Source organism: Phocoena sinus, chromosome 8 (assembly GCF_008692025.1).
Source record: "Phocoena sinus isolate mPhoSin1 chromosome 8, mPhoSin1.pri, whole genome shotgun sequence".
In the NCBI taxonomy this organism is placed as follows: Eukaryota; Metazoa; Chordata; class Mammalia; order Artiodactyla; family Phocoenidae; genus Phocoena; species Phocoena sinus.
In genome coordinates, this window is record NC_045770.1 from 8,041,850 (window position 1) to 8,057,295 (window position 15,446).

The following is a 15,446-nucleotide window of genomic DNA, read 5'->3' on the forward strand; positions in this document are numbered from 1 at the left end:
TGGAATCTGAAAACTACAACAATCTAGTGAATATAACAAAAAAAGAAGCAGACTCACAGATATAGAGAATAAACTAGTGGTTACCAGTGGGGAGGGGAGGAGAGGCAATACAGGGTGTGGGAGAGGGAGGTACAAACTATTGGGTATAAGATAAACTCAAGGATGTATTGTACAAAATGGGGAATATAGCCAATATTTTGTAATAATTGTAAATGGAAAGTAACTTTTAAAAATTGTATAAAAATTTTTAAAAATTAAAAAAAATTGAAAACAAGAAATGTAAAAAATAAAAACACACCAGCTCTTGGTTTTAATGATTTTTTTCTATTCTTTAATCTCTATTTTATTTATTTCCTCTCTGATCTTTATTATTTCCTTCCTTCTGATGACTTCAGGTTTTGTTTGTTCTAATTTTTCTAGGTCATTAAGTTAGGTTGTTTATTTGGAATTTTTCTTGTTTTTTTGAGGAAAGCCTGTATCGTTATGAACTTCCCTCTTAGGACTGCTTTTGCTGCATCTCATAGGTTTTGTATGTCTGTGTTTCATTGTCATTTGTCTTGAAGTATTTTTGATTTCCTCTTTGCTTTCATTGTTGACCCATTGGTCTTTTAGTAGCATACTGTCTAGTCTCCATGTGATTGTTTTGTTTCTCGTTTCTCTTTCTGTGGTTGATTTCTAGTTTCATGACATTGTAGACAGAGAAAATGCTAGAAATAATTTCTATCCTCTTAAATTTGTTGAGCCTTGTTTTGTGCCCTACTATGTGGTCTATTCTAGAGCATGTTCCATGTGCACTTGAAAAGAATGTGTATTCTGTTTTTTGTTTTTTTTGTTTTTTTAATGTAGTGTCCTGTAGATATCAATTAAGTCTAAGTGTTCTATTGTATCATTCAGGATCTCTGTTGCCTTACAGATTTTCTGTCTGGAAGATCTGTCCATTGATATCACTGGGTGGGGTGTTAAAGTCTCCTGCTATTATTGTCTTCCCATCAATTTGTCCCTTTACCTCTCTTAGGATTTGTTTTATGTGTTTAGGTGCTCCAATGTTGGGTGCATATATGTTAACGTGTATGATATCCTCTTCTTGTATTGATCCTTTTATCATTATAATAGTGTCCTCCTTTGTCTATCTTTATGACCTTTGTTTTAAAGTCTATTTTGTCTGATATGAGTATTGCTACCCCCGCTTTCTTGTCATTTCCATTTGCATGAAATAGTTTTTCCACCCCCTTTCTTTCAATCTATATGTGTCTTTTGCCCTAAAGTGGGTCTCCTGTAGGCAGCATATTGTAGGTTCTTGTTTCACTATCCAATCTGCCACTCTGTCTTTTGATCAGAGCATTTAGTCCATTGACATTTAAATGAATTATTGATAAATATGTATTTATTGCCATTTTAAACCTTGTTTTCCAGTTGGCTTTGTATTTAATCTTTGTTCCTTTTTTCTGCTTTTTGTTTTTCCTTTTGTGATGTGTTGATTTTCTTTGTTATTACACTTGAGTTCCTTGGTTTTTGTGAGTCTATTGTATGTTTTTGGTTTGTGGGTATATGGATTTCAAGTATGTTAACCCATAACTATATTTACTTGTTTTAGACTGATAGCCACGTAAGTTCAAACACATTCTTAAAGGTCTACATTTTCTTACTACTCTCCCCCTCATTTTGTAATTTTTATGTCCTATTTTACATCTTTATGTTTATCCTTTTGCTCTTCCTTATAATCACTTTCACAAAGTATTCAATTGTTTCTTAATCTATATAATGGCTTATATAAGTGATCTTCAATACTTTTATAAACTTGCCTTTCCTATTGTGATTTTCCCTTTCCTATAGATTCTTGCTTCTTTTCCATTTAGAGAAGAACTTTCAATATTTCTTTTAGAACATGTATAGTATTGCTGTATTCTTCTAGTATTTTCTTGTCTGAGAAATTTTTTCTCTCTCCTTCTATTCTAAATGATAATTTTGCTGGGTATAGTATCCTAGCTTACAGGTTTTTCCCTTTCAGGGCATTAAATATATCTTGCCACTCCCTTCTGGCCTGCAACATTTCTGTATAGAAATCAGCTGATAGCCTTATGGGGTTCCCTTGTAACTAACTCTCTGTTTTTCTCATACTGCCTTTAGAATCTTTTATCTTTAAATTTTGCCATTTTAATTATGATATGTCTTGGTGTAGGTCTGTTTGGGTTCATCTTGTTTGGGACTCTCTGTGCTTCCTCTACCTGGATATCTATTTCTTTCTTTTGGTTTCACATGTTTTCAGCCATAATTTCTTCAAATACATTTTTGATCCTCTTTTCTCTTTCTTCTCCTTCTGGAATCCCTATTATGCATAGGTTGGCATGTTTTATATTATTCCATAGATCTTGTATGCTGCTTTCTTCTTTTTTTTTTTAATTTGTCTTTCTGTCTGCTTTTCTGATTGGGTGATTTCCATCATTCTATCTTCCAGATCACTTATTCGTTCTCCTGCACTATTTAGTTTGCTATTTATTGCCTTTAGCTTGGTTTTCATCTCAGCAATTGAATTGGCTAATTTTGATTGGCTCCTCTTTATAGTTCTAGTTCCCTGTTACAGTGATCCACTTTTCTATCAATAGCCCTTTCTAATTCCTTTAGCATTTTATTATGTTCTTTTTGAACTAGGAGTCTGATAGGCTGGAGAGGTCTGTTTTATTGTTTTTTCTTTCAGGGGATTTCTCTTCTTTTAATTGGGAGTAGTTCCTCTGGGTTTTTTTTTTTTTTTACTATATTTCTCTGACTATTAATTTAGAAGAAACAGTTATCTACTGTGGACTTGAAGGTCTTATATGAGGGAGGGACCCTGTATAGCATATAAGAGTACAATATTTTGGGTGCAGGGGTGTTTTGGGTACGGATGCCTGCCATATCTTTGCTCAGAGTGTGCTGGCTGTTGGTTCCTTGATAGGGGGTGTGTTCGGTGTGGTGACCAGAGTCTGCACTAGATGTTGGGCAGGGCCTCCTCTTTGATCTGTGGTTGTCATAGCCCTTTAGGGGACAGGGTCTGCTCCCCACTTGTTGGAGTAGAAGCTCCCAGATCTGGTTCTAAGCTTCATAGTGAGATAGGTGGGACTGGATTGTTCCCTCTAAGAAAGGAGCCGCTGAGTGTTCTTCTGCAAGAGGTGTTCGCTGGGAACTGTGATTCTGTGATGTTGCCTGCCACCTGGTGTGCATGCCCACAAAGATCACTGTTGCTGGCACTGCCATCAGGGGCTGCCTCCACATGGGAGCTCCAGTAATTGGCTTGGAGCTCCCTTAAGCATGCATGTGTGCTCACAAAGCTGCTGGTGTGAAAACTCACTGGCACTGTGTCCCCTGAGCCCACAGTTAATCAGCTCAAATGGCCCTTAGGCATGCATGTGCAGTCCTGGTCCCAATATCCACCACAGCAAGAACCCGCCTGAGCTGTATCCCAGCACCTGCAGTAGGACTGGTGGTAATGGGCTCAGATTTCAGCCCTGCGTCCACATGTGCCCACAAAATTCACAGAACCCACAGCTGCCAGAGTCTTTGCTCCACTGTAAGCATGCTGATAATGAGGCTGCTATGCAAACCCATGTCCCTCCCTTCCTGTGTTGACATGGGATTCCTATGGAGGATACACACTCCATCCTGCCCGTGCCCCCAGTTGCAGCTCAACTGCACTCCAGTCCCCATGACCTGTCTCTGTGCAACCACCCTGAGTCCTCTCCCTATGCCCGTCCAGTGAACACCCAGTTTCAGCACCCAACCACTGCGCACACCAGCAGGCGTACGTCTCAGGCTGGGATGTGTGGTGATGTGGCCAGGACTGTCTGTACTGGTCTCTCTCTACCCTGTGGGGCTGCAGGCCAGCTCCTACACTCTCCTCTCAAGCCTCTGAAGCTCCTTACCTGTCCTGGCATAACTCCCAGCCAGTGAAGGAGGTTCCCAGGGTGAGGGAACTTTTCCTCTTTCAGACCTCCCTCCCTGGGGTGCAGGTCCCATCCCAATTCCTCTTCTTCTCCCTTTTCCCTTTGTCCTACAATTTGTTTTCCATGTAAGTAGCCTCTGTGGAGAGGATGGACACTAAGGAAATGTACTACTTTGAGGAGTCTAAACCTCATTTCAATAGGACTTGATAACATTGTTCAAAGGTGAATTTAACTCAAAGATACATGCACCCCAATGTTCATAGCAACACTATTTACAGTAACCAAGACATGGAAGCAACCTAAATGTCCATTGACAGAAGAATGTATAAAGAGGATGTGGTGTATATATGTATAATGGAATATTACTCAGCCATAAAAAAGAATGAAATAATGCCATTTGCAGCAACATGGATAGACCTAGAGATTATCATACTAAGTGAAGTAAATCAGACAAAGACAAATATATGATATCACATATATGAGGAATCCAAAAAGTGATACAAATGAACTTATTTACAAAACAGAAACAGACCCACAGATATAGAAAACAAACTTACGGTTACCAAAGGGGAAAGAGGGGAGGAATAAATTTGGAATATGAGATTAACAAGATACAAACTACTATATATAAAATATATAAACAACAAGGACCTATTGTATAACTCAGGAAACTATATTCAATATCTTGTAATAACCTATAATGGAAATGAATCTGAAAAAGAATATGTACATGTATAACTGAATCACTTTTGTGTACACCTGAAATATTGTAAATCAACTATACTTCAATTTAAAAGTTAAAATAAAAAAAAAAGAATATTAAGCCCAGCTCCAACATCTGGGTCTATTTGTATACAGTTCTCCACTGGTTAAACTCAGGGACCCTTCTCTATCCCCCACCACTTGGGAAGATGCTTGATCTACGTGTTCTCACTAAAGTCCTCAGTGGAGGGAGAGGTTAGATCTGTGCTTAGAAACAGATGAAGATCCTCCTGTTACCCATATATGTCTGTGTTTGGCTTGAGCCACCAAATGATAAAAACAAATCCCTCGGGCTTCCCTGGTGGCGCAGTGGTTGAGAGTCTGCCTGCCGATGCAGGGGACACGGGTTCGTGCCCCGGTCCGGGAGGATCCCACATGCCACGGAGCGGGCTCGCTGAGCCTGTGCGTCCGGAGCCTGTGCTCTGCAATGGGAGAGGCCGCAACAGTGAGAGGCCCGCGTACGGCAAAAAACCAAATCCCTCTCATTGATTCTCAGCTCTGCTTCTAAACCCCCTTCCATCCCTCCCTCCCTGCGCTGAGCACATATTTTACCTCCTAATGTTTTCTCTCTGTGTCAGATATCAGGGTTTTTGGTGTAATTTTTTATGGAAGGAAGAGACATGGAACTAGTACATGGAAACTGATTCAAGGGCTGATTGGGTTGGGGGCCAGTGAGTCCAGAAGAAAGAGAGATGATTGTAGAAGACAATATATAGTCTTAATAATCTATTAATCCTTTAATAGTCCCAAACAGCCTCTAGTCAGTTGTGTAGGTTCCATATTTGCCAGACGAACTGTTTGATCCCAGCCATGATTCTCTTGCCCTATGTCTTGCTGGGTTCTCACTCATAAGCGTGTTGACAAAGAGAAGATGAAGGAGACATTGGAAGCAATTAAGCCATGTTTTAGGAAGCAAAGAGAAGCCATCAGTGAAATGCAAATCAAAACTACCTTGGAACCCCCATACATATAGGAATATAAAATGGTGTAGCCACTTTGGATAACACTTTGGCAGTTCTTTTAACTTTTTTCAGAAAGTTAAACAATGAATTACCATATGACATAGCAATTTCATACCCAGGTATTGGTGAAATAAAAATAGTTTTAAGGCAGAACAAGAAAATCTCTAAACATAAGATTCTGTCTCTATCCATTTGGGCCACTACCCCTCTTTACTGTGCATTGTGCATCCACATTATACATCAGCCAGACCTCCTGAGAAGACACAGGAATACCTGCTTGACCGAAAACAGCAGTTTTCTCCTGGCATCAGCATGGTAACTCCTTAGGAGATAACATTCCTTTCTCAATCCTGTAAGGGGTCACGATGACCCACTACATGCCTGGTAAGTGCAGATCTGGACTATGTAAACTATCCATATGTTACTTTGATATATAATCTGTTGTCTCAAAAACGTATATAACTGTGCTTTGACCTCTAATAGGTGGAACAGTTCTTGGAGATTTCTGAAAGAGTGTTTCCTGGGTTATAATCCTCAGGTTGGGTTGAATAAAATTCCCCATTTCTTTCTTGGATTGACTATCAATTAATTTTTTCATTGACAGTATATACCTAAGAGAATTAAAAACAAGCTGACACAAAAATTTGCACACAGGTGTTCATAATAGCATAATAGGCAAAACGTGGAAAAAACCCAAATGTGTGTTAACTGCTGACTGGCTAAACAAAATATGGTCTATCCATACAATGGAATACTATTCAGCAATAAAAAGAAATGATATACTGATACATACTTGTCTACTTAAAGAAAAATGTACAACATAAGAGTTGTGAGTTTGTGTTTTATTTAGCAACTTACTGAGGACTATAGCCTGGGTGACATCCTCTCAGTAACTCTGAGGAAATTACACAAAAGAGGCAGAGGAGAAGCCAGTTTATATGATTTTTGGCTAACGAATATGTGTATCCAAGCATACATCTTGGTGAAAGATTACTGCTAGGCACAAAGAACACCTATCTCAAGTTAACAATTTTAGTGTTTTTCCTATGTATGGGAAGGTACAAGAATCTGGTGTCATTAAAATTCTTCCTGAGATATATAACTATCTAAGGGGCCTGCTTGTCCACAGCACAGGGTGCTCCATCTGTTATCATCTTAATTTCCTCTCAGAGTGCACTGTCGGTCAGCACTGCAGTGGGTTACAACTTAACTCTTGAGGAACCGGGTGGTGAGCAGTGCTCTCTGTTCTTCTTTGTTTACATGCCACAACATGAGAGAACATTGGAAATGAACAAACAATTGAATAGAAACGGATAAATGCTTTCAAATGTCAGCTGTGCCTTCATCTTTGGGTTTTCTGCATCCTCAAAAAACAAAAACAAAAAACCCTTTAAAAAACCTTTTACAAATGTTGGAAAATTCAAGAGAAGAATAGTATTTTATAACATATGAAAACTATATGAAATTTTAGTGTCCATGAGCAAAATTTTGTTAGAACACAGCCATGCTCATTTATTCACCTATTTTCTTTGGCTGCTTTTTGCTACAAATGACAGAGTTGAATAGTTACAAGAGACTGTATGGCTCACAAAGCCTAAAATGTTTACTCTCTGGTCCTTACAGAGAATGTTTGTCTATTCTTGCTCCAATAAGTAAATTTTGGATTGGAGAGTATTGTGAACTTTGGAGACAGATCGTCTGGGTGGAAATCTACTGCCACAGTTTTGGGAACCTATTATACCTCTCTAGGCTTTAGTTCCCTCATCTATAATATGGGAATAATAATAGTACCTCCCTCACAGAGCTGTGAGAGTTAAAAGATATAATACATACAAGAGTACTGCTTTTGATACCTGCAACTTACGATTATCATTGTTGTCTTATTATTGGCTGCATCACGGAAAGATACAAATGCTGAGAGCAGACACAGTCATAAGGACTGGATACATTTTAGTGACATTCAACATCTTTGCACCTTTGAAATGTACCTTTGGGTGAAATATTTAAACATCAAGCATTGGTGGATGAAAAATGGGTACTTAGTGTGCCAGAATAAGATCACATATGCACTCTGCTTCTCATTCTAAAGATAATTCCACCACTCAGAATTATCTGCAGTCTTCTGTCTTTGCAGATGGACTTTCTCTGGTTCTCCATCACATGGATGAAGATGGGCACCCCATAGCAGCTGAGTTTCATATTACAGTTCTAATCACATTCAAAGAATTAGATTCTAAAATCCAATAACAAATTTGCCAGGAAAGAGAATTTTATTGACTCAACTTGGGTCAAGTGTCCACCACTGATCCAGTCAACCCACACCAGAGGAAAGTCTTCTAACGTCCACATGGTTTGCACCCTTGAGGAGATGTGTCTAAACGCACTCTCCCACCCAGCCTGTGGCATGTTTTCTGTGAATACAAAAACAAGCTATGGTGATCCGGAGACCATTATGGGGTGATAACCAAAAAATGCAGAAGGCTGCAAATAAGAAAAAGAGTTTATTTAGAGTTCTAAGAATTGCATTTTGGGAGGCACCGATTCGAATGGCAACTCAAATGTGCTCCGGGGGGAACAGAAAATAGTGGGGGCTTCTAAAGGCAAAAAAAGATATTCCAGAGAAGTAACGAAAGTTGTCTTTACAGAACTACGATTGGTGCCGGCAGACTTTCAGTCGCTTGCTGGCAGCACATTGGTTGCTAAGCTGTGGTCTCTAAGGAGTAAAGAAGACAAGTTCCAGGTGGTCTCAGGATGGATGGGTCCAAAGTTTATGTTGGGTTTAGGGATGGACGTGTGTAAGTTCCACTTCCTTAATAGCCTCCCAACTCCATCTTAAATCACTTTGACATAAGTGACTCCATTTAAAAAAATTTTTTTATTTAAGCCACTTAAGAGATTTGTGTTACAACACCTAGCCCACTCAACTAATCCATCAGTTATGGACTCCCCTCACACTTCTACTGTTTTCAGCTTTCAAAGACTCTCCCTCCTCCTTCAGTTCCTGCCCCCAGAACATGCAGAATCACAAATGCAGCCTTCCACAGATGCTGCCTTTTTAAGCAGCAATCAATGTGACTGATGATTAGGGCCTGAAAAGGGAGAAGGTAGCCTTGGACCTAGCTATGCCCATCAATCTTCACCCCAATTTGGTTTCAAAAATTATCCCTGGGGCATCTCGCAATGAAGGAAAGGAAAGGGGGCCTGAAAACAGAACGAGTCTGACGCTGCTTCTCATAGGGGACCCATATTCAGATCACAGAATCTTGGAGACTGTGGTGTTTGAAAGGGATCCTAACTTAGCTTCATCCACCACATCAGGGCAAAAGCTGGGCCCTGTCTTTAGAACTTGTTGCAGAGAGGTGAGTCATGGCAGCACCTAAACTCCACGGTAACACTGAATTTAAAGAGCTTCATAGGAACACATAGGCTGCTACAACCCTGGTATCCATAGGAAATGGTGTCACCTGGAAAGGGACAGAGAAGAGGGCAAGTGAGGTCCCAGAACCCAGGCTGCAGGCCCATGGGTATGGGGCCCAGCATATCCTGGTATGCAGCTCAGTAAATATTCCTGAACGAAATCACAGGATCAATGCATCAACCAACTAATCAAGAATGAGGGGAAAATAGCACATCCCATGGAGGACTCATGCTCTTGGTAGGGTGAATGTCTGCCTCCTGGGAATGAGATGCTGGAGGTAGGCCCCCTAGTGGGCTCTCCTAAAATAGCTCTGCAAGCTCTGTATATTAGAGCTCAATCCATTCCCTCCACACAAGAGAGGGCAGAGAGGATGAATAGAAATTGCCCTCTCCACCCTGCCCATTTCTCCCCCAATCTATGTCCCTAGTTCCCCAAAACCCCATCACAGTCAGGTCCCACTCAGAGGAATTTCAGCAGCCTAGTTCCAGTTACCCTCAGGAGCTAAACTCCCTACTTTGCTTACAGGTCACCATCCCAATTAATAGCGAGTGGCAGCCCAGTACCACAACGAGATGAAAATGTTTCACTAGGTTAAGAAAAGAAAACCAACCCCTTTTCTATGCAGTTCCTACTCCCAGGGTTCCTGAGGGGACACTGCCCTGAGTCCTACAGGCACCCGGCCTTGTTCTTGGGGCCCAGGCTCTCATGGTGTCCCATGGAGGGTTCATACTATCCCCCAACCCTGAACACGCACTGCCAGCCCCTAACCTCTGGCAAAGGTCACCCAGGAGACTTCTCAGGCCCCACCTACCTTCGTAGACCTTCCTCAGGAAGCACTGCTGGCTGCCTTGAGTCTGGCAGAAGCTTTCCCTGTTCTCGCAAACCCCGCTGGCATTGACTCGGTGACACTGGAAACATTCTAGAGCTGGAAAATCAAAGCAGCATCATAAGGCTCTTCCGGCCCAGCATCCCGGCTGCTCAGGAGGGAGCACACCTGTGACCCAGGTGCGCCCGGACACTGACCGGCTCCCAGCGCCTGAGGAATGTGCTGAAAGCAGGTCATTTCTCCGTGCTTGGCTTGCACCTGGGAGGAGGCGTGCGCGCCTCTAGGCACAAGGTCTGCACCTGAGCACAGAGGGCTCTGCCTGTCCCCCCAGGGATGGGCTGTGCTGCTGGAGGAATGAGGTCGAGCCCTTCACTGCAGCTCCATTGACCCCACTTGCCAACTGATTATCACCCCAACACCAAGGGGCACCATTGAAAACGTTCCATGTGAATGGCATCTGCAGGAGCAGAACAGGTGATGGCTGGAGTTGCGAAGGAGTCGGCACTGCCCACTCCTGCTCCGTCCTGGCTGCAGCTTCACAAAGCCTCCCCTCACCCTCCTTCACACAGAGCCCCACCCTCCACTCTCCCTTTCATCTGAGGAGTGGGGCTCCGAGGAGAACGCCAGGACTCAGCCTAAAAGGAGAGCTGAAGGGGGCAGGTAGGGGAGAGAAAGGACGGGTGGGAGGAGGGGGATGGGAAGTAAAAGAGAAGATCGGAAGTAAGACAGTGAGGCAAGCCAGGGGGAGATTGAGGAGAGGAGGAGAGGAGGGGAGGAAGGAAGGGAGGAAGGAAGGGAGGGAGGAAGGGAGGAAGGGAGGGAGGAAGGGAGGGAGGAAGAGAGGGAGGAAGAGAGGGAGGAAGAGAGGGAGGGAGGGAGGAAGGGAGGGAGCTTCCGGACAAACACTTGCCCTGGAACCTCCTTCTTGGGATGAGCACCTAGTGGTCCCTGCGCTCCCTGCGTTTTTCACCAAACGTTGAGCACCTGACATCTGGGAGGCCCTATTCCATGTGTTGGGAATTGAGTGCTGAAGGAGCACTAAAACATGCATTCCACTTATTTAAACAATAAACAAATAAATGGGGAAAATGACTGACAATGAAAAGAAAGGTTATTTCAGGTCCTGGTGACTCGTGAAGATGATGAGATGGAGGAAACATGGAGGAGACAGCGTGGGGAGACCTTGGGGAGGCAGAAAAGCTTTCTCAAGGGTGATTTAAGCTCAAACCTGAATGATTTTTTTTTTAAAGCTGACTACTTAAACGGCTGGGAGAAGTTGGGAAACTGGTTCCAGGAAGATCCACAGGCAAGTGCACAGAAAGGTTCTGAGACGGAATTAGCTTGGCCAGTTTGAGAAACAAAAAGAAGAACACAGGTAAAGTGGAAAAGTGTGAGAATGTTATAAAATGGGACTGAAGAGGTCGGTAGAGACCAGACCATAAGCACGTATCTGCTTAGACCCGCACTGTTGTATGTGGTATCCACAGGACTTACATGGCTGTTGAGCCTGTGAAATGCGAGTAGTCCAAACAGATGGGCTGTAGGTCAGTTTCAAACACTTAGCACACAAAAAAATGTTAATTGCTCATCAGTAACTTTGATGTTGATTACATGCTCAGATAATATTTTAGATGTATTGGGTTAAATGTACTATTAAAGTGAATTTTACACATTTCTTATTTTTTTAATATGCCTACTAGAAGATTTAAAATAACATCTGTAGCTCAGCTTATATCTTATTTGGACAGGACAGTTTAGGCCATTGTAAGAACTGGGATTTTATTCAAAGTTGGAGGAAGCCATCAGAGGTTTTTCAATGGAGAATGACGTTAACTGATCTATGTTTTGCAGTTTCACTATGTTTTTCTATTCACTGCAGGTGTGCGGACAATAGATTTTTAAAGAAAGAGAAAGTAACAGAGGGCTAGGAAAGAGGGTGGAAACTGGAAGGAAGCCACAAGTCAACCGAATCCGTGCAAAATGTGAGAAATTAAAGGTCCAGTATAAATGAAATGTTTATGTGGGAAACAGGGGCTGGGAAACCTACAGCAGAACAAATAGAAGGTCATTTCAATGTGCCTGCCACGACCTCATCATTTTTTGTGTAGTTTAAATCTGAAACTATACATTTTTTTATTTACTCACACATTTTTATCTCGCAGTAAAGCTTCTCCCCTGGAATGAACTTTGAAAAGTGCACACTCAACAGTAAACTGAGCACGCAATTCCTCTTCCTCTAAACTTAATGATGACTGTATAACTTGAACAGCCTGTCTGTCAATATTTACCGTCGCCCCTGGGCCTGTGCTGTCCCTGATCCCATGAAAACCTCCTAAAGATACAAATCTGCTTAAGAATTTCAGTGGCTCTTTTGAAAGTTCGTCGTTATTTGAAGAAGACTGTGCCCTAGGATGATTTCACTTCTGCAGCTGCAACAGAGGCCTCACGTATCACTGACTGAAGCAGGTGTAATTCCCGTCGTCCTCCCCGTAGCCCTCAGCCTTCACCTCCACATGCTTGTGACTGAAACACTTGTGACTCTGATGTGGGGCTGTAGGACACATTCGCTGTGCACACAGGGCAGCTGGAACAGTGGAGAGCAGATGCCCCTGGGAGCGTCCCTCTCCCAAGAACAGATGGGGAATCGGTGGATGACTACCCCAACTGTCTCACCCATGAGTTGGATCCTCTACACTGTCCTCCAGAATTTCCAGCAGGATGGATTCCATTTGCCCACCATGGTGTCCAGCTTATAACTTCATCGCATAGTCTGTCTTACTGCCCCACGCCCCTCCTGGTATTTCCTGGGATCACCTTCCAGACAAATGATTTTTACTCCTATCAGCTTCAGAGCGAAGCACAAGACAGGATGATGGATTTTCATTTAGATCAAATGTGTGTTCTTCTAAATTAATTTTTTATATTTTTTTATTCTGAGTATTCTTGTGCTTTTACAAAACAAACAAAACATTGACTATTAACAGGCTGATTCCATTTGCTGAAGAAGGACATTGGAAACAAATGACGCCTGTTAATGCCAATGATCATTCCAGTTTTCAATCAATCATGGAATCAAATAAAAGCTATGAAAGTATATTCTGTAGAAGGTGAAACACCTGACTTTTTGTGAATGCTATAATAAATTTAATTTAAAAGTCCACATAGAACGTAAAATCATTTCTTTTTACTGTGAAAGAATAAATACAAATGCTGGTAGAATATAACATTGCAGCAAAAAAAAAGAAGTTTTTACTGAATTGAGACCCAGAGAGCAAAAAATGCCCCGATAGTTGGTTTTGATTCACACATAATTCTGAATTGTGTCCTAACTGTGTCCAAACCAGATAGTATATGAATATAAATAAATATATATGTAAATACTTTATATATTTTAATATTATATATTATAATGTTAGAATATATAATATATATAACATATAGAATATGTTATATTATGAATTATATATATGAAAAAATATATTTTATATATTATATATGTATGTGCACATACACACCCACAGATAAAATAACTGAACTGTAAAAGTTTTGTGATGTGGAATAAAAAATAGTCTTTAGCAAAATTTCTCCCCGCTCCTTGTCATCAAGCAGATCTGAAAATGGTTTAGCTTCTAAGGAACTACATTGTGACTCAATCTAAGTGTGCTACAACAGTAATGAACATTTTGTAAAAGGTCCTGCAAATATCAGTTGCATCTTGGTCAGGTAGTAGATTTTGACTCCATTTTTTTATGTTTCACAGCTGGCAGCCTTGAAGTCTCTCCCCTGTGCCCCACATCTGGGCCTCAGGAGCTCCCTCCTTTACCACTGGTGGGCATTTCAAACCACACAAGCCCCTACCTGAATGCAGGAACCCTTGCCCTGTCTGTCCCCCTCACCACCATAGAAATTTGAGTCTCCTTTCTCTGCTCCCTCAAGCCATCTTAAGACACCTGGCAGTAAGCCCTGCTCTCCCGAGAAAGCCTCATTAGGTAAGTAATAAACCTTTTCATACTCTCCTGGTGCATATGTGACATCATCAGTCTTGACATCTGATCCAAGTTTGGGTGAGGGACCATCCTGTTTCTACAGTATAACCCCAACAGTCTGAAATCTTAAAGTAGTCAACAAATGGAGTACCCAAGTATTTCAGCTTTCAAAAATGTTTAACAAGTTGAAGTTATGAAAAACAGACTTTCAAGCAAAAAGATATTGAAATGTATTCCTACGAAAGCAGAATGCCCCAGATAAAATTGTAAAATGTGTATGGTCGTCTTATCTGTTGGACATTCTAATGTCAAGGCAAGCAGACAAAGAGTCAAAGAGAGAGGCAGTGCCTGGAAACATAACCTGCCACTCACCCAGGTTCTCCTCAGTCCCCATTGCCCTCCTACATGCTCCCCAGAGGGCTCACCTTGCAGGAATCTCAGCAGTGAGGACAGGACCACCAGCAGCAGCAGCAGGAGGCACTTACCCATCTCTGGATTTGGCCCCAGCACCAAAGATTTACAGACGGCAGGACAGAACCACAGGCCTTGAGAGCCTCTGAGATACGGCTTTATAATTCCAGGCTGGGAGGAGCAGCCAATGGCAGCCCAGGCAAAGGGCTGTACTTCCACAGACAAAGAGCAAACAGGGTCCCTGAAGGAACTGGGGCCCTGCATTCCTTTCAGCATTATTGGCCCTGCTCACCTCCACTGGTCCTACTGAGGGAGCCAAGTTATGTAAGAAGAGCTGGCTCTTTTGTGTCTCCATTTCACAATTGTAAAATGGAAGACTAGAGTCTGACTTACATTGCCTAAGGATTTGGGAATTCAATTGTTAGTGATGTTTTATAATCTAAGAGGTTTGCCATATTGAAAGGAACTACTGAGGTATGGTGTGAACAAAAATACTCCTATTAAGGATACTCTCTTATTAAAATAAGCCTAGGGAAATAAACACATGCTTAGACTTTGGAAAGTGCAGGCTGGACACAAATAGATTTTGGTGGTAGTGTTACCAACCAGGGTTCCTGGCGTCCTTAATCAAAAGAAATTGATCAGAGGCCAGACAAGAAATTCAGGCAAGGCTTTATTGGGGTCCTGCTGCAGCAGGGGAAAGTGAGAACTAGCAACAGTTTCCCTTATTCACTCACTCACTCAGAGGAGGTGGGCTGGTTCCTTACATGGGGTGAGGTAGGGGTGGGTCCAGGGGTCAGGCTGGAGGAGTGGCTTAGGTGGTCTGCCCACCCCTTTGGTGGTGGTGTGTGCAGGGAGCATATGTAGGACCCTGTTTTGCTCCCGGATCTTCAGAAGTGGCAGTTGTGCTTTTGGTCTCTTTGTATCTTGTTGTCCATAATCTGCCCCAACTGCACATGCACACAGTTATTTCTAGTCCCTTAGAGTTTCTTTGTGTTTTGTTGCTGGAGGAGACATTTGTCCAGGTGCAAGCACTGCAGCAAAGGGTCCTAGGTCCCAGGTCCCAGCCTGTCTCAGTATTATTGTCTCCTTTCTTGGAAATGAAGCACATCTGCATTTGTTTTTTCACGTTTTGGCAAACAGGAGCAAAATGGAGTATTTCTC

At 42.1% G+C, this 15,446-nt stretch overlaps 1 protein-coding gene across 1 annotated transcript; it reads right to left on the bottom strand.

Annotated features, from left to right (window-relative positions):
• Positions 1–8,980: 8,980 nt before the first annotated feature.
• On the bottom strand, positions 8,981–14,360 carry LOC116758562 (secreted seminal-vesicle Ly-6 protein 1-like). Its single transcript, XM_032641493.1, has 3 exons — positions 14,297–14,360; positions 9,871–9,984; positions 8,981–9,105 (listed from the first exon to the last, which is right to left on the bottom strand). Exons 1-3 carry the CDS (start codon positions 14,358–14,360, stop codon positions 8,981–8,983), a joined length of 303 nt encoding a protein of 100 aa, XP_032497384.1.
• Between the last annotated feature and the right edge of the window lie 1,086 nt (positions 14,361–15,446).